The 22,781-nt window shown below is 41.1% G+C and overlaps 1 protein-coding gene across 1 annotated transcript in view; it reads left to right on the top strand.

The window, feature by feature from the left end:
- uhmk1 (U2AF homology motif (UHM) kinase 1) overlaps positions 1 to 22,213 on the top strand; it is a 24,782-nt gene extending 2,569 nt beyond the window's left edge. Inside the window, exons 2-9 of the mRNA XM_017439813.3 lie at positions 11,040 to 11,169; positions 14,532 to 14,718; positions 14,795 to 14,986; positions 15,145 to 15,239; positions 20,041 to 20,117; positions 20,198 to 20,296; positions 21,074 to 21,162; positions 21,283 to 22,213. Coding sequence (XP_017295302.1) covers positions 11,040 to 11,169; positions 14,532 to 14,718; positions 14,795 to 14,986; positions 15,145 to 15,239; positions 20,041 to 20,117; positions 20,198 to 20,296; positions 21,074 to 21,162; positions 21,283 to 21,429 — 1,016 coding nt within the window. The 3' untranslated portion in view covers positions 21,430 to 22,213. The remainder of the gene's footprint in view (positions 1 to 11,039; positions 11,170 to 14,531; positions 14,719 to 14,794; positions 14,987 to 15,144; positions 15,240 to 20,040; positions 20,118 to 20,197; positions 20,297 to 21,073; positions 21,163 to 21,282) is intronic.
- Positions 22,214 to 22,781: the final 568 nt, after the last annotated feature.

Genomic DNA, 22,781 nt, shown 5'->3' with positions numbered 1-22,781 from the left:
AAGTGTTTTGAAGCCAACATCAGTTGAAAGAAAAACATAAAATTTGCTTGTAACATTAAAAAAAATAAAAAACTATACTGTTTTTTTTAATATATACTGAACATTGAAGAAACCACTTGAATGTTCCCGTTTTTTTTTTTATACATGATTCAGAGCAGTTTGTTATTGATGAAAAAATATAAACAATCCATGTGTGATTGAACAAATGTCACAGTCTGAAACCGCTGTTGATTAGTTTACTCTGGTGTGAGAGTTTATAAACGCTACTCTGAAGCACGCTTACATTTTTAATGAGTTAGCATCCATTTAGCAACGAGTTAGCAACGTTAGCGCTCTCCTGCCATTGTTATTGATTTTTAGTTTCATGGGCTAATGTCATAACAGTGATCGGGGGTAATTGGTTCTCATCGTTCCACGTTCCAAACTTGGTTGTTATGCTCGTTGTTTGGTGGCCATAACGGTCCTTTTGATCATTAGAATCTGAATCTGAAGAGCTTTCATCTGATTCCAGAGATCCAGACGTCAGTTCAGGTTCATACTGGTGTGTTTGAATATCCATTACTCCCGCAACGTCTTCCGGCATTTCTTCATATTCAAAAAAGGCTTCTTCTTCTATTTCCACTTGTAAACAACATTCTTCATTCTCCAGCACTGTTTTAGAGACCAGCTGGGACACAGCACACATCATGAACTCAACTCCACCCCACAAATCACCGACTTTGGAAATCATAGACTAAAATGCTAAAAACAAGTTATTTAAGTTTTAGGTCAGAAAAATGGATCCCTAGAATGTTGTGTGGGTGTGTTTGATGAAATAACATTCATGAAATTTCAATTTTTTTTAATTTGATTTCAGATCTCCATTAAGCAAAAGTAGTGTTTTCTCAGAATAATTAATATTATTGAAATCCAAAATAAAATGTCTTTCAGTTGGCAGAAGTGCAATTAAATGCAAATAAAGTCTTCTTCATAAAACACAAAACACTCTCAAACTACAACTGAAATTAGCTTGAAAGCACAAGATTTTTGCTCACATTCTTTTACTTCTTTTCACAATCATTTTTTTTTTCAACCATTTTATTTGGTTAAATTTTTGTCCATGGTGGTGCGTGTCTTTCCCCTTGCGGAACAGTTTGTTTTGCTGTACATTTTGGGATGAGGGGTTCCTCTGCTCTGTCAGTACTTTGGTGTTTAATTTTAGCAAAGCAAAAGTCAAGCTGCATTCCATCTATACCCCTCACTGAAGACGAATAAACTCAGTCCAATTTGCTGCTGTAATGAGAAAGGATAGCTATACTGGGTCGCCCCTTTTCCCACATGAAAGGCTTCTTTACAGACCATCGCTCCAACAGTGACTTTTGTCGGATTAGCTCCTCTCTTTTTGTGTGTAAAGTGCACTTTTGGCTTGTTGTAGAACCACCTTTTCTCTAACACAGTTGTACTGTCCATTGTTCTTAGGGGGAGGTAGGATGTCCAGTTTTGTCCTCCTTGGTCTTCCTCTGATATGCTGAAACAGTGGTTTCCAAGGTCATTGTGTAGCTTGTATGGTGTCTTTTAGAACTCTTTTGAAGTGTTCCACACATCAGTTTGCTTGAGGATGGTATACACTTGTTCAGTAAAGCTCTCTAAGGTGTCTTTTAGTGAGAACCACACCCTGGTGTTCTTCATGAGTCAGGTGCATAACCTTTTTTCTCAGAGGTTTGGTAATTAGCGAATAATTTGACATAATTTTGTAAGTTCTTCACATTCAGCTTTAAAATCAGGAAGTAAAAGTGCAGTCCGGAGGAGAAATTTCAGGTTTTGCTGTGATCAACGCCTGTTCAGTATCTGCACTTGTATTGTTTACTTGAACCTTGTGGATGAAACCTTTAACACATTCAAGACGGTGGGCTGAAGCAGAATTAACTTAATCACCATGCATGTTTTTGTGTTAGTGGGAAGTTATTTTACACCATCCTCTTTAACAAAAGTCACTTCTCCACCAATAATGTTATTCTGCAGTGCTTTAATCAGGTCCAGGCCCAGTAGTGATGATCAAGACTTAAGTACCGAATAATGCTTGAATTTTGCTGTTTTGATTTGCTTTGATTGCTACTCCTGCTGTAGTTACAGGCAGCCAATGACAGGTAGGCATATGTGACTAGTCTAACTTTGAGTGCTGTCAGTAGGCATTGTGCAAAATGTTGCCTGTATACAGTTTCTGGGAAAATAGATACAGAAATTCTAGCATGTACAAATAACTCCAGGACCTGGAAGTTTCCTTGTGGTGCTTCAGTGTTAATTTTGCATGTGATTTTATCAAATGCTGTAGTCATCATCTTAAGATCATTCATTGACAGTATTGCTAACTCGGAAACAACCACTTCTCTCACCACCACTTCACTGGCAGTTGCATACTTTAGCAAATGTTCTTTTTTTCTGGAGTTATTACAATTACTTCAGAAGCAGGACAGCTTTTATCATTAACCAGGTGTTTATTTGATCCACATCTGAAGCGCTGACGTTGCTGTTTGTGTCCCTTTTTTCCTCAAAAACAAGCATTTGCAGCATTTACAGCACAGGTGTAGACCGTATCTGCACTTGCAGCTGAGAGCAGTGTAGCCTTTTTACTGCTGCTTCCACTTGACATGCGATAGTTAGCTTTGTCAACAGTAACTTATCTTTCATGGGACTGAGATAAGCATTAGAAAAAGCTGATCTCTTATGAGTTCATTTTCCATCAGTCCAGAACGCACACAATAAACTAGAGTTCTAAACTCAGCCATATATAAGGTAGTGGTTTCATTGACATGCTGCACACAATGTCTAAATGTGTCTGCACACCAGTATAACTTTGCATCCACTGTGCCAGCCCAAGAAGACAACATAAATGTCTAACTGCAACTCTATAACTCAGTGGTTCCCTAAATTTTTCTTCTGGGTCCCCATATGGATTACAATAAAATCCAGCCCTCCCCCACCGAAAAAGAAGAAAAAAAGAGAAAAAAATCAACTGGGCACACACATCGTTCAAACAGACATAAACCTATACACATATTTTGTTTTCAAACTCCACTGAAGTTTATTTCACACTTCAGGTTGCAACAAAACAAACAACAAACCATCTTTACAGTGAAACATTTTTGTGTAAGTTTTTTTTTTAGTTCTATACTGTAGAAGAGTATTATTTGCTGTCAGTGTTATTTCAAACATATATACAGTATATATTTTTTATAAAGATTTATTTTTATGACAATGCATTAACATACAATTATCTGTTTTATACAATGTTTTACAATCTTAACAGATAAAAGAACATTTACCACACACCCCACCCCACCCTACCCTCTTTCTCCCCCAACCCACCCCAGAATGGTACTGTGCCCAACATCCAACTTAACATCTAGCCCTTTGGGAAATCTTAAATATTAAAGGTAGACAAGAGACAAAAAGGGAAATCTATCATCTGAAGGAAATGGAAAACTATATATTCAAGTAGGAGGGTTAATAGAGGGAAGGGAAAGCAGGAAAGAGCTCCATATTTTATCAAAGGTTGCAGGCTTTCTCCTTACATTGTACAAGATTTTCTCTGGAGTGCAATATGATGAAAGCTCGTTTAGCCAGTGTTTTTGTGACGGCGTGTTTTCTGACTTCCAATTTAAAAGAATAACTTTTTTCGCAGCGGTGCTGGCTAGTAACACAAAGTATTTCTTATGTTCAGTAATATTAAGCATATTAACATCTCCAAGTAACCAGATCCTTGGGTCTAGTGGAGTGTCAGTCTCTATAATGTCTGATACAGTGGCTATGGCAAACTTCCAAAAGTCTTCTAAGCGAGGACAAGCCCTAAGCATATGCAATAGGTTGCCTTCAGCCGTCTTACATCTTTGGCACATGGCAGATAGGTTCCTGTTCATTTTATGTAATCTTTGTGGGGTGAAATAAACTCTGAAAAATGTTGAATTGCATTTGCCTATGTTTAGTAGAGGCAAGAACTGTTTGGGATCTAACCAAAATGCTTTGCTAGTCGGCGCCCTCATAGACATAACCCGAGTCTGTCTCCAATTATTTTTAAATGCCAGTGTATCGTAAATTGGTAAATCTCTGTTTAGAATGTTATAGATAGAGGATATCAGACCTTTTCTGGAAGAGGTTCTCGTATCGAGCAGGTATCTCTCGAGGGGGGGGGATCATTAGGTATATGTCAGAAGTTAGTTGAGTTAACTTGAACCCAGTGTCTGATTTGAAGGAATTTGAAGAAGTTGTTTTGTGACAAATTGAATTTGGATGATAATTGTTGAAAGTTAGACAATATGTTGTTACTGTAAAGGTCCTCCACCATTTTGATTCCTTTATTAGCCCATTTTTTTAGAATGCCATCTGCAATAGGGTATGGGATGTTGGGATTATTACACAATGGAGTCTTCCTCAGTATTGAGATGTTTAAACCCAGCAATGTATGGGATTCCTGCCATGCCCGAAAGGTGTGCAGAATTATAGGGCTTTTTGTAAATATGGAAAGGTTTTTCCTTGTGCCCAAGAAAGGGATAGCACTTAGCGGGACTGCTTTCATCAGATCCTGTTCTATGGTAAGCCATCCAAAATCACAACTCTTTGAATGCAACCAAGTCCAAATCAGGCGGAACTGAGATGCCAAATAATAGCATTTGAAATTTGGAAGGTTCAGGCCCCCTATGTTATAAGGCGCCTGGAGAGTACAAAGTTTTTACTCTGGGGTTTTTGTTTTGCCATAAAAAGAACAAGATAATTTTGTTAATCTTCCTAAAAAAGCTCTTAGGGACACCCAGCTGGATACATTGGAATAAATAGATACGTTTAGGTAACACATTCATTTTTAATTACATTTACCCTTCCGATTAAGGATAAGGGAAGGTCAAGTCACCTTTGGGTGTCAGCTTTTATTTTCTCTAAAAGTTTCAGTCTCAGTCTTTAAAACTCTTCAAAAACATCAGAAAATGTCACTAGTCGCTTTTTAAAAAATAGTCTATTATAGGGGTCAAAAACTCGCTAAATATAACGACAAAGTCTCTAAGTTGGCAACACTGCTTTAACTCTGACTTGCTGTGCTCTGCTCTGGTTGGCTAAAACTTTGGCTCTGGGTTGCTTTATTTGTTGATAGTAGTGTCAGTTTAATCCCTGTATCATAATTAGACTGGAAGGCTTTAATGAGACCACAAGAAAAAAAAAACGTTTTTTTTTCTTCTCATTTTTACAAATGACAGAAATCCACCATTGAGATTGAGAACTGTAATCCCTAACAATATGTTTGATCAATCAATGATAAGTAGCCAGTGAAAATGCGGCTGAATGAACGTTTTATACGTCGCTGCTGTCTGCATTAGAACCCCCTAACAACAAGAGCTACATCATGAACTGACTGCAAAACGAACTGACTTGCAGTTTGATAACAACTAGGACATTCAGATTACTGGGGGTTTAACAGACTTTGGACTGCAGAAAGGCTATCTCATTCTGTCCAAAGATGCTTTCACCGACACTTGAGTACAGTTCTCCTGTAAGACAAAACAAATAATATTTGTTAAAACACTTCAATAATTTTCATAGAGTATTTGCACACAAATAATGATAAACAATGATTTCTCATATTTTTAAAAGCCTAATAATCAAATAAACATCTCATTTCAGCAATGAATCATGTTTTTCTTTACAAACCTTAGGAAAGCATGTCAACAATTTGAGAATAACTGATTAGAGGTCCACAAGTGTATACATGTGTCCCAAAACAATCAAGATTCACTCAGGCCATAATGAACTTAAGAGACAACAGTTACTGAAAGATGACTGTAGGTCAGAGGTCATGAAAAATGGTGCATCTGCATGCTACACTGGAAAAAAAATCAATCACCATGTTATTGAAATTAGAAAAATAATTACAGTACATCTTATTTATAAAACGAATTATAGATACTTAACATTTTTTGTGTGCACAACTGCACCACATTCTAAATATTTCTCCTCACAATGCCTCTATTTAAAATACATAGCTGCATTGTCCAAAGTAATATTTGAAAAAACAACTTAATGATAGGCATTAGATTATAAATCCATTCCTTTATTTTACTGTAACTATCATCCTTTCTGCTGTTGATGACCAATAACTAAACATATTAAGAGCAGAGGACATGTCAGCTGGACAACAGCACATCCACAGTAAAAAAAAAAAAAGTAAAGATTTTCTTGTTTTAGTTTTACTAAATGATAACTGTGGAGACCTTTTTTTTTAGCATTATTATCATTATTAGGAGGGACAGCTGGTATAAGTGGGCTAGTAGGGCTAAGCCCTCCCTGGTGTTTACAATACAGATGTTAAAATACCTAATAAACACAAATTAAAAATATTGTATCACATTTTGTGAAATTTACAACAAAACTGGTGCCAAACAGTCTCAAGAAAATCCCAGTCTTCCTAAAGGGCTAAATTTTCACAGGTTTGGCATAGACTGAGTAGGTACGATGGCATGCAAGATTAACATAAACAAGGTGGAGGAGTTATTTTCCCACCCTACAAATATCACCATCATCTGCCAGTGGTCATTAGCATTGTTAGCATTGCTAACAGTAACAGTCAATCTTCCTAACTCAAAAACCTGTTACCATCCTGATCCACCATCTTCTATGACAGAGGTTGAAATCTAAAAGGAAAAATCAGAGCTGTAATTCACTTCAATTCAATTCATTCTGCTAAACACCATTTCAAACTGATTGTTCTTACATGATAAACAGTAGATGATGTTCCTTTGTAGAAAAAAAATATTCTAACAGCTTTTTCTGATCAATGATCTTAGCTGGTCATGCTGAAAATTGGGCTGTTGCTGGTCATAAGCCAGTTTCCGGGTGCATTTCGAAGTTTAGCAGATCTTGCCAGTCTCTGATAGCTTGTCACAGAACTGCCAGATTGGTTATAGGGGAAGAAAGTTTATATGGTACTTTTCACAATTTTCCTGGAAGCCCATAATACTGTAATGTGGTGGGCCACTTTTCACTTAGGTGAGACTCATCATGGGCAGATTCTCCACAGTGGAGAACTCCATCTGTTCTTGATTTTATGGATCCCAATGAGTACCTCTGAGTTCAGAGGGACATAGCATTTCCTGTTTCCATAGTTGGACCAGTTATTATGACTGGTAACTGGTTCCTCAGACATTCACAATACATGGACACTGGTACTCCTATCATGAAGGCTCTGGCATACTCCATAAGACGTCAAGAAGACGCATGGAGACGTTTGTTTTTGCACTCACCTTTCGTAGTCCATGAGACACCCAGATCAGAACTCCTGGGAACCTCCTTCCTCCTCCTACTTAAAACGGGTTTCTCCCTGCTGCTTCTCAGCTCCTGTCCTTGTATAGAATTTTGCTCCCCAGATGTGTTTATTAAACAGACTGAGACAGAACATGCTGTTTGGCATTTGCCAATTTGATGGAGTTGTATTTCCTCCTGGCCACCACAGCCATGAAGAGCAGCCTGTGTCTCTTCGTGGTCTTTTTAAGTTCATAGGTTTATAAGTTTTGCTTGAACAATTGTAAAGATGTATGTATTTTCTAACAGCCTTGGCCAGCTGCTTCTCAGCAGATCAGTAGAAGCAAAATGAAATCGTGTTTATGCTTTTCCGTATATAAACTCCCACAACTTCTGACCAATCACACTATACTTGGTGCAAATCCCGTGCAAAACAACTCGACCAGAGCCTTGTGTTGCGATGTGGAGGACAAAGCTGCTACGGGAATAAAATGATGCAATTTTCATCACGCAACCACATGAATGAGAGCTGACTTTGTGACTTCTCATGGAGTGTACGAACAGCTTGATGCTCAGAGGAAAGCAGACTTTAAAAAAAATTAATTGACTAGCAAGTCCGCACAGTTTCTGAGAGGCTGTTTCCACTGTGTCTCTGTGCTTTAGAAATATAAATAGAAAGCCTTTGTTGTCATTATACACATCATACACAGTATGCATAGTACAACGAAATTAAAAACTACTCTCTCAAAGTACACACAGTGTAATATGCTCAAAATAAAATAAAAAATACAAAAAACTGCTGTACAAGGGCCTTATACAATTACACAGACAACAGGTAGGCAGACAAGACAGATAAGAAATTACACGTATGTTAATTTAGTGCAGTTCAAATTTAACATCGTAATAACTTTTGGAAAGAAACTGTCCCTGCGTCTATTTGTCTTGGCTAGTATGGACCTGTAGCACCTGCCAGAGTACAACAGGTTGAAAAGATAGAAACAAGGGTGGGTATTGTCCTTTAGAATATTCCTGGCCCTGCTGACATAACGGGAATTGTAGATGGTGGTTATGGAAACCAAAGGACAGCCAATGATTTTTTTGTGCAGTGTTGGTCACCCTCTGCAGTCTTTTTTTGTCACCCTCTGAGCAATCGGAGTACCACATTAACACAGTATAGGTCATTAGGTTCTCAATGGTGGAACGATAGAAAGTCACCAGCAGACATGAGTGTAGTTGCTCCTTCCTGAGCACCCTCAGGAAGTGCAACTGCTGCTGGGCCTTCTTGACCAATGCAGAGGGGTTAACTGACCAAGAGAGGTCCGCAGAGGTCCACTTGCTCCACACATTCGCCATTAGTGTGATGTACAAGGGGTAGGGGCGTCTCTGTTCCATCATAAATCCAGGATGAGTTCCTTAGTCTTGGTGATATTCAGTGCCAGGTTGTTAGCTGCACTCCACTCACCAAGTTTCAGGACCTCATCTCTGTAGGCCGCCTCTTCATCCCCCTTTATCCATCCCACCAATGTTGTGTCATCAGCAAATTTGACAATGATGTTCTCTGGGTGGGTGGGACTGCAGTCTGACTTGTAGAGCGAGTAGGGAAGTGGGCTCAGCACAGCCCTGGGGAGAGCCAGTGCTGAGAGTTCAGACAGAGGAGAAATGAGGACCCAGTTTCACCTGTTGAGGTCAGTTGACCAAAAAATCCTTAATCCAGGAGCAGGTGGATAGTGGAAGCCCCAGGTTGGCTAACTTGGAGATCAGTATGTCCGGTATTATTGTATTGAAGGCTGAGCTGTAACCAATGAAGAGCATCCTAACGTAGCTCCTGTTTTTCCAAGTGACTGAGTACTGAGTGAAGAGCAGTAGCCATTGCATCTTATGTAGATCTGTTTGTCCGATATGCAAACTGATACGGGTCCAGAGAAGGGGAGAGACAGATTTTGATGTGTTTCAGAACCAATTTCTCAAAGCACTTAGTGATAACTGGGGTAAGTGCTACTGGACGAAACTCACTGAGAGTAATTGTGCGTGATTTTTTTGGGGACTGGAATAATGGTGGCAGATTTTAAACAGGCTGGGACAACGGCCTGTTCCAGTGACAGGTTAAAGATGTTTGTGAAGACCTGTGCTAGCTGATCAGCACATGCCTTAATCACCTGGTATGCCATCCGGGCCTGTAGCCTTCCTGGGATTCACGGTGCCAAGCACCCGTTGCACATCCTCAACAGCAAGAGTAAGTGAGGGGAGGCCAGAGGCTGGAGTTGGTTGTAACAATGGTTGGGGTGGTGTAGATGAGTGCCGTGCCTGAAGCTCAAAATGGACATAGAAGCAATTCAGCTCCTCTTCCAGTGCCACATGTGGGTCCCCAGGTGTCACAGAACAGCCTTTATAGTTTGTAATAGACTGTATGCTCTGCCAAACCTGCTGGGGATCATTGAGCTGCTCCTCTATCGTCCTCCTATACTCTGCTTTAGCAGTCTTGATCCCCCTCCTCAGATCAGCACGATTGGCACTGTATAGTGCTCTATCACCCGATCTGAAGGCTCCGCCACAGGCCTGAAGAAGCGTGCAGATCCAGTTAGTCATCCAGGATTTTTGATTGGTAAACACACGGATGCACTTTTCCACAGGGACCGTTCCAATGCAATACCTGATGTAAGCCAGTACAGTATCTGTGAATGTATCCAGGTCCATATGATGGAAAACTTCCCACCATGTTTGTTCAAAGCAGTCCTGCAGTATGGCAAGGGCATCATCAGGCCAAGAATGACAACCCTTGTAGACATTGTTTGTTGGATGACAGGGGTTTATGCAGGGGCGAGGAACAGTAGGAGGAGATATTCAGGACTTAGATTTTGCCTGGACCTCCAAATGAGCTAGCTTCAGCATTCCCAAATAACTACAGTTCTACACTGCTCAAACAAATAAAGAGAACACTTAAAGCAAAAGCAACCGGCGACATACCGGTTACAAAGGTTCAGTGGTTCTCCTCATTCATTTGGTTTGAATCTGAAATGTGCTCCCACACAGCTGCTGTTACGTTCAACCTTGAAACCAATTCCATTTTGTTTTTTTCCCCCAATATCAAATAGGGTTTCATTAGCTTACTAACTCCTCACTGGGGGAAATGCTGCAGAGGTACAATACGATGCACCTTGGCTGGCTGGCTACCTGACGCGATAGTTCCCGTCCCCCTTACACTAAGGAAATAAGAAAGGGAGAGGTCAGTAAAGAGCACCGGAGCTGAGCCTTTTGTCATTCAGTGTCTTCTGTAGAAAGAGAGAGAGACACAAAGAAACACTAACGCAGATAAATGAATATTTTCAACCTCATTTTAATTTATCATGTGATTAATTGATTTATCGTTTATCGCGACAGGCCTACCCCACTATATAATGGAGGGTTTCAGATCACAGGTCCAGCCGGCACCTGTTGATCCATGAAGGTTTGAAACATGTTCCACACCCAGGGTGCGTTAGGAGAGTTGAACCCAGAGTTCATATTTCCATATTTTGCCTCAGCATGTTGTCTTGGGGAGAGACCATGGCTGATGACACAATCAGGGGAAGGGTTGCCTCTGTTGACATCTTCAGATAAAGCGTGTGCCCTGAAATTGTGATATCCTAGAGTTTCAGGCAGATATCTCATCAAGGGCAAGTTTTCATCTTTGCCTCTGTTAACAGTTGTTTTTTGTTTGTTGTTGATGTTCACGCTCTCTTAGTTTTTGCTGTGTATGTTCTTACTGGTAATTGTTGTTTATGTTCTATTGATGTTCTCAGTAACACTGTATGGTGTGTTCACCAACCACAACTGTATGGGAGTCTCCACTTATTGTCTGCTGTTGGAGCTCTTGGATGTCAGTGTGTCTGACCTGTTGGTGAGACGCAGCACTGATCTCCAAGGAGGGAGGTAAGATATGTTGCTGCTGATTACTCAACAAAAATACAAGTTCCTGTCTGACTTGGTTTTTTTCAGATTAGAACAAATAAAAACAGGTAAGTCAGGGATTTAAAGTTGTAGTGCAACAAGTGAAAAAAGGTGAGTCTGGAGCCCTGAAGAAACATGTCTACAAAATGGATGAGTTATATTAAAATTTCTCACTTTATAAGTTATACATTTTACAGGATTGTGTGAAATTATGTACAGTACCCACTAGAGCTGGGCGATATGGGAAAAATCCTATATCATGATATGGATAATTTTATATCACGATAAGGATATATATCACAATATACCCCAATTACGTGCGTTGTCAGTTATTCTCTGAAAAATATGAAAAAATAATCTAATTTCTGACTTTTTTCAAGCTTTATTTCAAAGTGACATTTAACTGAACTTTCACAAATGAGATTTGCTGCATTTTAGTGCAGCAATATATATGTATCAAATGACAACAGACTATTATCTTCAGCTGGCTATAGTTTTCCTTTTTGCAACTTTCCCCGGCTCTTTTACAACTTGTTTGACCTTGCACTTTTTGGATTGTTAAATATTCTTTTTCGTGTTTCTTCTTTAAGGGATAGAAGAGGTTTGTTGTGTTGGCGTCAGATGAGAAAACCGTCTAATAGCAGAGTTAGCATTAGCATTAGCATAGTTAGCATATTACCTTTTTCTGCTCCGTGTCGGACTTCTTGAACCAAATCGCAGACGTCCCCCTCGCTTTGGTAAAAGTCTTTCTTCTTGGGCTGCCTGCTAGCTGTCTCTACTTGTTGCGACCCCGGGTTTGATACTTCATGCGTCTCCATCTTTCAGCACTTATGGTGAAAACACCGCGCCGCATAGAAAGCTGCTGCCGTAAAGCATGTCGCAAACCCCCACGTAAAGCAGTGTCATGTCGCAAAACAGAGGTTCTTCACAAAATAGTTATTTTTTCTTCTTATTTATCACTTATATAAACTGAATGTATGCAAAGTGACAACACTAATACATTCGTCGTAGCCTACGTTAGGAAATATTTACATGAATCATTGATACAATTACGATAGAAACGATAGAAGAAAATATATCACGATAGACACTTTTCTATCGTCCCCACGATATGTATCGCTATATTGCCCAGCACTAGTACCCACTATCCCAAACTGAAATTCATTCCTTTGTCATATCTTCTTTATATTATTTGGCCCTCAATTCCTAAAGTTTGGAGGTTCATTTAGATTCAGTATTCTGCTGCAGTTTTTCATGTTTACGAGGATGCAAAAAATGCAACAAGTTTGTTTATTCTCATCATTCTTTTTCTGGAGGTATGTAATATCAGAGTTAGAGATGCACTGGGGAATTGGCTTTTGACTGAAACAGAACAATATTCACCGTGACCAGCCACTATTGGCGATTGGCTGGTCAACACTCAAAAATCGGATATTTTTCCGGTCATTAAATGCACCACAGACATGCTGCTGCAGCACCCTCAGCACTGCTTGTTAGGGAAGTTTTTACTACCCATAGAAAACATGAAGTTAGCTGTATTGGCTGTCTGTAGGGTGTTAGAAAATAAATCTAGAGGAAGAAGAAATGTTGGAGAAACTATTAGAAGAAAACATTGTTTTCTATGGAGGAATATTATCTGCTGTTCATCATGTAGGCTGACTGTAGGTTTGATCAGGAGTTTAGTAGACGAAAGAGTGAATTACGTATCTGATTTTTTTTTTTCTTTGAGTTGCGAACAGTAACAGTTGTCTTTGTGCCTTCTGAGGAAGGCACAAAGACAGCTGTTATTGTTAGCAATGCTAAAGATGTTAGACACTTAGAATATCAGCACAATGATAAATTTGTTTTAGTTTTACTAAAATGAGATTCTTTTTTTTTACTGTGGATCTGCTGTCGTCCAGCTGATGTGTCTTATGCTCTTAATACGTATACTTATTCAATTATTACTTTGGACAAATCTGTCAGGTTTTTTAAATGGATATATTTTCAGAAACTTTTTTTGGAATGTGGTGCAGTTGTTAAGTATCTACAATTTTTTTAATAAACCAAATGTACTGTAATTATTTTATAAGTTTAATTTACTGGAGGAGATGACTTTTTCTATTAGCTTTCCAGTGACAGGAGGAGAAACTTTAGTAACAAGAGAAAGGTTTTTAACTGTACTCTAACTTATTGTGAACAGAAAAACAAAATTTCTGTTTAATCAGAAATTAGGAAAAAACATGATAAAACACCGAGGCTGACAGTACTTTTTAGATTATCCAGAGAAATTCTAAAATTAAACATTTTTTTATACAACAGACATTTCAAATTCCAAACCACTTTACTAAATACCAGCTGCTGTTTACAGCCAGTAGACGAAATGTAACTACAGTTTGTTTTTCAGAATAATATAAGTGCATTCTGTTCTTATGTTTTAGTTTTAATGGTCACCACCTTACCCCATCTAATGTTCACAGGTATAGATGTAATTCTTCTGCAGCCATTATTATTATTATTATTATTATATAACATAATCATTAACATTGTGTTGATCAGCAAAGTGATGGCCTTCTTTCAGTCTGTCACTCAGCAGTTTAATCATCTTTAATATTGGACACTTAATAACTCCCCTCCACACTCTGAACCCCAGTGACTAAACTTCAGCAGGACTGCACTAATTGATACAACAGAACAGAAATGTTTCCATTTTGTATGGAGGGCAGCATATCGGAGCAGTGCCTAAATCTGCCGCCTCATACCCAGAAGGTCACAGATTTAAAACCCAGCTGAGGCCTTTCTGTGTGGAGTTTTAAATGTTCTCCCTGTGCATGCATGGTTTTATTTACAGGTGCTCCGGTTTCCTTCCACAGACCAAAAACATGCATGTTAGGTTCACTGATATCTCAAAATTGTCACTAGTTATGAGTGAGAGTGTGAATAGATGTGTTTTATTTGTCTTTATGTAGGCCTGTGATGGACTGACAACCTGCCACCAACCTACTCCACCTCTTGTACAATGGTTGCTGGAGATAGGCACCAGCTCAATGCTACCCTGCACAGAAAACTGGGGAAAGAAAATGAATGGATGAATATTTGGTATACTTTTAACTATAGATTTTAATAGAAATCGGTATTTGAAAAACTTTTATTGGTAAGTCAGAGCTGTACAAATATTGAAGATTGGTATTGTCCAACAAAACCAGAACTGGTGCATTTCTAATTAGAATTATATGACTTCAAATTCACAGGTTTTCAAACTATTGGAAAATTCACATATTTAATAATGTCTGATGTTTGCATAATGAGAATAAAGTTTCTGTGTAATAAGAATGACATATCCATAATTTGATATTTGTGAGCAGACCTCAGCGGGGCCACTCAATGTGGCTCGTCCAGCACTGTGCCAGAGACATCTTGGAGGCTCTGTCCTTCCTTCACAGGGAAGGCTATGTTCATGCTGACCTCAAACCACGCAACATCCTCTGGAGTGCTGATGATGAGTGCTTCAAGCTCATTGACTTTGGCCTCAGTTTTAAAGAGGGAAATCAGGTTAGTGTTAAAGTTGGACACACAGGAACTGTCTTAATTGTGATTTGTATTATTGCAGTCTTCTTTCTTTCTTTAGGATGTTAAGTACATCCAGACAGATGGTTACCGTGCCCCAGAAGCTGAGCTTCAGAACAGTCTGGCCCAGGCTGGGGTGGAGGGAGGCTCCAGTTGCACAGCTGCTGTGGATCTCTGGAGTCTGGGGGTAGTCCTTTTGGAGATGTTCTCAGGAATCAAACTCAAAGACACTGTTTGCTTGCAAGAGTTGAAGGTATGACAACACTCTTCAGAACCAATCAGTGTTATTGATTTAAAAGATAGAAGAAATTGGAAACATTAACAAAATTTCTCTTGCATTTGTACATGTTTAGGAAGATTAAAGTCAAGAAATGTTTAGTAATGATGATCTTATGTATTTCTATGCTGTAGGAGAACAGTGCTGCCATTGTTGATCATATTTTTGCAAACAACAGTCTGCTGTGCCCTGCCATCCCAGTTTATCACCTCAGAGACCTTATTAAGAGGTAAACTCTCCACTAGACTAGTGGTTCCTAACCTTTTATCCTTGAAGTCCACCTTCTTGCAAAGACAGAAAAGCAACGCACACCTCTCCCCACTAGGCATGCCCTATAACCATTTTCAAGATATACCATGCATACTTGCCAACCGTCCCGCATTGGGCGGGACAGTCCCACATTTAGCCACCCCTGTCCCTTGTCCCGCATCCCCCTGTGCGGGACAGCCAAAAGTCCCACATTTGGCTCTGGCCTTGCCTGGCAGCCTGTAGCAGAGGCGAGTGAACGTTACGACATGTGCACTGCCGCGAGCCGTTAATTTTTGTGTTTTGCTCCCTCGGACTGCCAAACTGGTAACGTTTTTTCTTATCTTTACGTACCTTTAATACGTACCTTACGTGTGTGAGAGAGGGTGTGTGTGTGTGTGTGTGTGAAGAACGCTGACGAGATACGAAATTTGTGTGTATTTCTGGGAGTGGGATTTTTGCACAATGTTTTAAAGACATGTTTAGCAGATGAATAGATAAGCTGTGTCTGGCAAAACTTTTTATATGCAACTGTATATAGTTGGGCAGACAGACTTAAACACAGATAATGTAATACTAAATGTGAATGTGTGTGTGTGGTTGGGGAGGGGGGCGGTGCAGTGGTGCCCGCTTCACGCTATGTTGTCCCACATTGACATTCCCAAATGTTGGCAAGTATGTACCATGGTGTTAAAAAGTCAGTGTCAAAATCAAGTTTTTTCTGTCATACGGTTCCTACAGTTTAAATGCATTTTAATTAAATACTAGAGACAAGCGTTTTTATCTAGTTATTATACCCCTCCCAGACACATAAAGAGCCGAGCAGCAGAGACGGAGGGATTCCCCTAAACTTCCATCCATCCATCCATCCATCCATCCATCCATCCATCCATCCATCTTCCGCTTATCTGGGATCAGGTCGCGGGGGCAACAGCCTAAACAGAGAGGCCCAGACTTCCCTCTCCTCAGCCACTTGAGCTGGGTCTTCCCTTGGGCCTCCTCCCAGTGGACATGCCTGGAACACCTCACCAGGGACATCCAAATCAGATGCCCAAGCCACCTCAACTGGCTCCTCTCGACGTGGAGGAGCAGCGGCTCTACTCTGAGCCCCTCCCAGATGACCGAGCTTCTCACCCTATCTCTAAGGGAGAGCCCAGACACCCTGCAGAGAAAACTCATTTCGGCAGCTTGTATCCGCAATCTCGTTCTTTCGGTCTTTACCCAAAACTCATGACCACAGATGAGGGTAGGAACGTAGATCGACTGGTAAATCGAGAGCTTCGCCTTTTGGCTCAGCTCTCTTTTCACCACGACAGACCGGTACAGTGCCAGCTTCACTGCAGACGCTGCACCAATCCACCTGTTGATCTCCCGCTCCATTTTTCCCTCATTTGTGAACAAGACCCTGAGATACTTAAACTCCTCCACTTGGGGCAAGACTCCTTTCCCAACCAGGAGAAGGCACTCCACCCTTTTCCGGCTCAAGACCATGGTCTCGGATTTGGAGGGACTGATCCTCATCCCGGCCGCTTCACACTCAGCTGCGAACTGATCCAGTAAAGCTGGAGATCACTATCTGATGAAGCCAGTAGGACCATCTGCAAAAGGCAGAGACGCGATCCTAAGGCCACCAAAACAGATCCACTCAACACCTTGGCTGTGCCTAAAATTTCTGTCCATAAAAATTATGAACAGAATCTGTGACAAAGGGCGACCAGGACGAAAACCACACTGCTCTTCCTGAGTACGAGATTTGACTATCCAACGGACCCTCCTCTCCAGAACCCCTGAATAGACGTTAGCAGGGAGGCTTAGGAGCGTGATCACTCTGTGGTTGGAACACACTCTGCGGTCCCCCTTTTTAAATGGGGGGACCACCATCCGGGTCTGCCAATCCAGGGGGACTGCCCCGAATGTCCACACAATATAGGAGTCGTGTCGACCAAGACAGCTTCACAACATCCAGAGTCCTAAGGAACTGTGGGCAAATCTCGTCCACCCCTGGGGCCTTGACATCGAGGAGCTTTTTAACCACCTCAGTAATCTTAGCACCAGAGATTGGGGAGGCCGACCCAAGGTCCCCATGGTCTGCTTCCTCACTAGAAGACATGCTGGTGGGATTCAGGTGGTCTTCGAAGTTTTCTGCCCACCGACCCACAACGTCCCGAGTTGAGGTCAGCAACACACCATCCCCACCATAAACAGTGTTGATGGTGCACCGCTTCCTCACCCTAAGATGCCTCGAAGCCTTAAGGAAGTTGTTCTCCATGGCCTCTCCGAACTCCTCCCACGCCCGAGTTTTTGCCTCAGCAACCACTCGAGCCACATTCCGCTTAGACTGCCAGTACCCATCAGCTGCTTCTGGGGTCCCACAGGCCAAAAAGACCTGATAGGACTCCTTCTTCGGCCTGACAGCATCCCTCACTGCTGGTGTCCACCAGCGGGTTCGAGGGTTGCCGCCATGACAGGCACCGACAACCTTGCAGCCACAGCTCCGGTCAGCTGCCTCGACAATAGAAGCACGGAACATGGCCCACTCGGACTCAATGTCCCCCGTCTCCCCTGGGACATGTTCAAAGCTCTGCTGGAGACGGGAGTTGAAGCTCCGTCTCACAGGGTACTCTGCCAGTTGTTCCCAGCAGTCCCTCACAATATGTTTGGGCCTGCCAGGTCTGACTGGCATCCTCCCCCACCATCAGAGTCAACTCACCACCAGTTAGTGGTCAGTTGACAGCTCCGCCCCTCTCTTCACCCAAGTGTCCAAGACATGCGGCCACAGATCAGAAGAAACAACAACAAAGTCGATTGTCGAACTGCGGCCTAAGGTGTCCTGGTTCCAGGAGCACATATGAACGCCCTTATGCCTGAACATGGTGTTTATTATGGACAGTCCATGGCGAGTACATAAGTCCAATAACAAAACACCACTCGGGTTCAGATCAGAGGGGACATTCCTCCCAACCACACTTCTCCAGGTCTCACTGTCATCGCCCATGTGAGCATTGAAGTTTCCCAGTAAAACAAGGGAGTCCCTGTGAGTAGTGTTCTTTAGCACCCTTTTTGGAGTCCTGTACCCTTTTTAAAGTCCTTACAGGACTCCAAAATGGGTGGGTAATCTGAACTGCTGTTAGGCGCATAAGCACAAACAACAGTCAGAACCCGTCCCCCCAAACACAGGTGGATGGAGGCTACCCTCTCGTTCACTGGGGTAAACCCCAATGTATAGGCACTAAGATGGGGGACAACAAATATGCCCACTCCCGCCCGATGCCTCTCAACAGGGGCAACTCCAGAGTGAAAGAGTGTCCAATCCCTCTCAAAGAGATTTGTTTGAAAGCCAGAGCTGTGCGTCAAGGTGAGTCCAATTATATCTAGCAAAAACCTCTCAACCTTGCCCACTAGCTCAGGCTCCTTTCCCACCAGAGAGGTGACATTAAATGTCCCGAGAGTCAGCTTCTGTAGCCAAGGATCAGACCGCCAAGGTCTTCATCTTCAGCCACTACTCGTTCCACATTGCACCCGACACCTTTGTCCCCTCCCATAGGTGGTGAGCCCATGGGAAGGGGGACCCACGTATCCTCTTCGGGCTGTGCCCGACCGGGCTCCATGGGTGAAAGCCCGGCCACCATGCGCTCGCCAGCGTGCCCCTCTTCTAGGCCTGGCTCCAGAGTAGGGCCCCGGTGACCTGCGTCTAGGCGAGGGAAAATTGAGTACAAAATTGTCATTCATCATAAGGGGTCTCTGGGCTGCACTTTGTCTGATCCCTCTCTTAGGACCTGTTTGCCATGGGTGACCCTACCATATAGCCATGGGTGACCCAGACAACATAGCATTATTGGGACACTCAAACCCCTCCACCAGGATAAGGTGGCAGCCCAGGGAGGGGCCTAAACTTTTGTGCTTGGTAAAAACAATGTAATCTGTAGGTTGTACAGTTTTCTAGTGGACTACACAGTTAGTCATCGCTTGTCCATCAGAGAAGCAGTTCCCATCTCTGTTTAACACTGTTTTGAAGCAAACATTTACAACAAGGGTCAGCATGTTAGCAAGTGAAATTGATGGCCAACTACTGCAGACTTGTCACATAGGTTAATAAACCAGGTAATTCAATTCTAAACATTGAATTGACAGCTCTTTTTCTGAAAAGTATAACAGAAAATCACCAAATTCCAGTTCAAAATGCCACCCTTTTTCTGAGACCCTGGGACAGGTGCTAGACTGGGGACTCCATAGCCTTGCTGAAGGACCTCAACACCCACGACAGTGTGAACTGGAGGAGTTTGACTGGGAGGAACAACCTCTCTAATCTGAAGTCGAGTGGCGTTCAGTTATTGGACTTATGTGTTAGTCGCAGTTTGTCCAAGACAAACACTATGTTTGAACATAAGGATATCTATAGGTGTACTTGGCACCAGGACATCCTAGACCACAGGTCGATGATGAATATTTATAGTTGTATCATCTCAGGTGGGTCAGTTGGATCAATTGGCATGGGAAGATGCCGCATATACCTATTAGGCCCAAACAGGTGTTGACGGTCTGCTGGGAGCGTCTGGCAGAATAACCAGTCTTGTTGATCCTTAACTCCCACCTCTGGCAGAGCTTTTACTGTGTCTCAAAGGCAGTGGGAGACATTGATTTCAAATGGGCCTTGTTCCTCTGCTGTTGTTGTGAGAGTATAACTAAGAAAATAACTGTGGGAATAAAATTGAGTATACTGTGTCATTGGCCTCTAGTAGTGTAAATTAATAACTGTGTGTTTGTGTGTGTGTGTGTGTGTGTAGCATGCTTTTCTATGATCCAAAACAAAGATGCACAGCTGACACTGCCCTGTTGAGTCCATTCTTCAGTATTCCCTTTGGTAGGTGTCAGTATTTGAGATGTTCACATGACACAGCTGTCATTTCACTGTACTCACCCACCTGAATGTGCTTGTCACAGCACCTCACGTCGAGGATCTGGTTCTTCTGCCTTCTCCTGTTCTCCGTTTGCTCAACTTGATTGATGACAGCCACTTGTACAATGAGGAAGATTATGACGGTAGAACAGATGGTTTTGTTTTTGTTGACAATATTTTTGCCAATGTGTGTGTCTGTTACCAAAATATTTTATGAATCACTGAATAGATTTTAATGAAATTTGCTACTGATTAACTTTTGGATTCAAGTTGGCTGCTACAGCCAACTGACTTTACAAATATTGATCTAAAATTCAATGCGGTAGTAACTGAGACAGATTTCCAACACATATTCTGAGTGCTAATAAATTGCACAAGATCTATGTTTAGAATTTTGCTATTAACTATTTGTATTTGATTCCGTCTTTCTGTTAGCAAAATATTTCATTTTAATGGTTTTAAAGAAGCTTTCAGGAAATACTCATTGGATATATTTCCACAACTTATAACTTTTAAAGCCAGCCCAAATCCAAGTTGACTTCCTTAGCCAACTGGCCTGAAAAAACAAAAATGGCTATAACTAAGTCAGTTTTACAGATTTTGAGCTAGAGTTTGATGTGGTAGTAGCTGAGAGTTATTCAAAACACATACTCTGAGTGATATCACATGAGATGAAGCATAACGTTATTTTCAAGGATTGACCAAAACGGTTACAACTCCATATTTTCTCAACATAAGATGATCTTTGTCTGAAACTCTGGCATTTCTTCAGGGAATGCTAGGATGTTAATTTTGTTTAGTTTCTTACTGTCCACTCTTAAAATACTATCATAGTAAATGAAAGGATTGTGGATTTGTTTGTTTGCTTGCTTGCTTGCTTGTTTTTTGCACAGCTAAAAGTGTCTGATTGTTGTTCCCAGACATCCTTGAGGACATGAAAGAGGAGTGTCAGAAGTACGGCTCCGTAGTGTCTCTGCTTATCCCCAAAGAAAACCCAGGGAAAGGCCAGGTAAAATGGATGTAACCCAGTTTATTTTAGCTCTAAATGTGTGTAACAGTCTGCACACCAATAAAACTAATAGGAACTATATATAGACACCTAATCTTCAGTTTATTTTGTTTCCACAAGGTGTTTGTGGAGTATGCCAACTCCATTGACTCGAAAGAAGCTCAACGCCTGCTGACAGGCCGCATCTTTGATGGGAAGTTTGTTGTGGCCACCTTCTACCCACTGAGCGCCTATAAAAGAGGTTATCTGTACCAGACTGTGCAGTGAAATCTGAAATCTCTGTCCACACCTCTGTCATTCTCATATTTAAAAACGAGGGATGATAGTGTTGAATTTTTGTCAGTATCTGTTGTTGATGCATATGGTCTACATGATTATCAAGCATCTTCTGTCATCAGATTGATATTATGATAGGCCAGAGTTAGACAATTAAAGAAAAAAAAACAACTTGAAACATGTAACTATATTTATGTTTGAACAACATTTTTAGTCAATACTCCAGAGCACATCCTACTTTAGTTCTTTTTCTGTTTTCTTTTGGGCAGCTACAATCCTGAATTAAGCCACAACCCGCCAAATGTAACCTTAAATGCATGTGTTGGCTGATGCCAGTGTTTAATTTTAAAAGCATTTTACGCAAAACTGATAACATGCCATAAGTATTGTGCATCCCTAATAGAAACAGTGCTGGATAGGGCATCATTAACAAGTTCTCACACTTTAAAATATTCTACAGGCAAACCTCAGGAATGGGCAGCTGCTCTGCACTTTCAAGTGCAATGTTTAAAAATATTAGTTAGTTTCACCTGTAATCTTCTACATTTAAGGCTAAAATACTTTGCTTCAACATGGATAACAAACCAAATTGTCAACGAAATAACCTCTTATGAGAGTTTTGCTCCTCTGCGTTCTAAGCAATCACAGGGCTTCCAACATGTGTTCTGAAGTTTTCTGCTTCCTCTGAATGTGTTCCCATTTATGAAAACATGCCATTAGCTTTATGCAGCATTCAAACAGCACATGATCAAAGAATAATTGTGGATGCGCATCTCAACAAAGTTTAAAAAATAACACAATCTGCAGAGTTTATATCTGTTTTTCATATGGAAAAATCAAAGACCAAGCAAAAGTCTAAGTTCTAACTAAGGTAGAAAATGTTGATGGAAGGACTTAAACTTTTGAACTAAAATATTGAGATCAAGATTCAGAGGGGTACAATATGATAAATAGTGCAGAAGCCTTATGTGTTGATCTTTTCTGGACTTTTACACATTTGTATTTTTACATTTCTTGAACATTTTGGTTTGCTGAAAGTTTCAAAAAGTCTTTGTACAAATTCAGTTTGTTTTGACAATGACTTTTAAATTCTACACATGTACAGTATGTTTAAAGCACAGGTGTCAAACTCCATTCCTCGGGGGCCGCTGTCCTGCATGTTTTAGATGCGTTCTCGCTTTAAAACACCTGATTTAAATAGATGACTCGTGGACATGCTCCTGGAGAACTTGATGATTTGGTGAGGAGCTAATCAAACTTTTTGAATCAGGTGTGTTGAAGCAGAAAAACCTAAAACCTCCAGGACAGCGGCCCTCGAGGCCTGAAGTTTGACACCCCTGGTT

This window comes from Kryptolebias marmoratus, linkage group LG18 (genome assembly GCF_001649575.2).
Source record: "Kryptolebias marmoratus isolate JLee-2015 linkage group LG18, ASM164957v2, whole genome shotgun sequence".
In the NCBI taxonomy this organism is placed as follows: Eukaryota; Metazoa; Chordata; class Actinopteri; order Cyprinodontiformes; family Rivulidae; genus Kryptolebias; species Kryptolebias marmoratus.
Note: the sequence above shows the minus strand (reverse complement) of the source record. Positions and strands in the feature narration are given on the sequence as shown.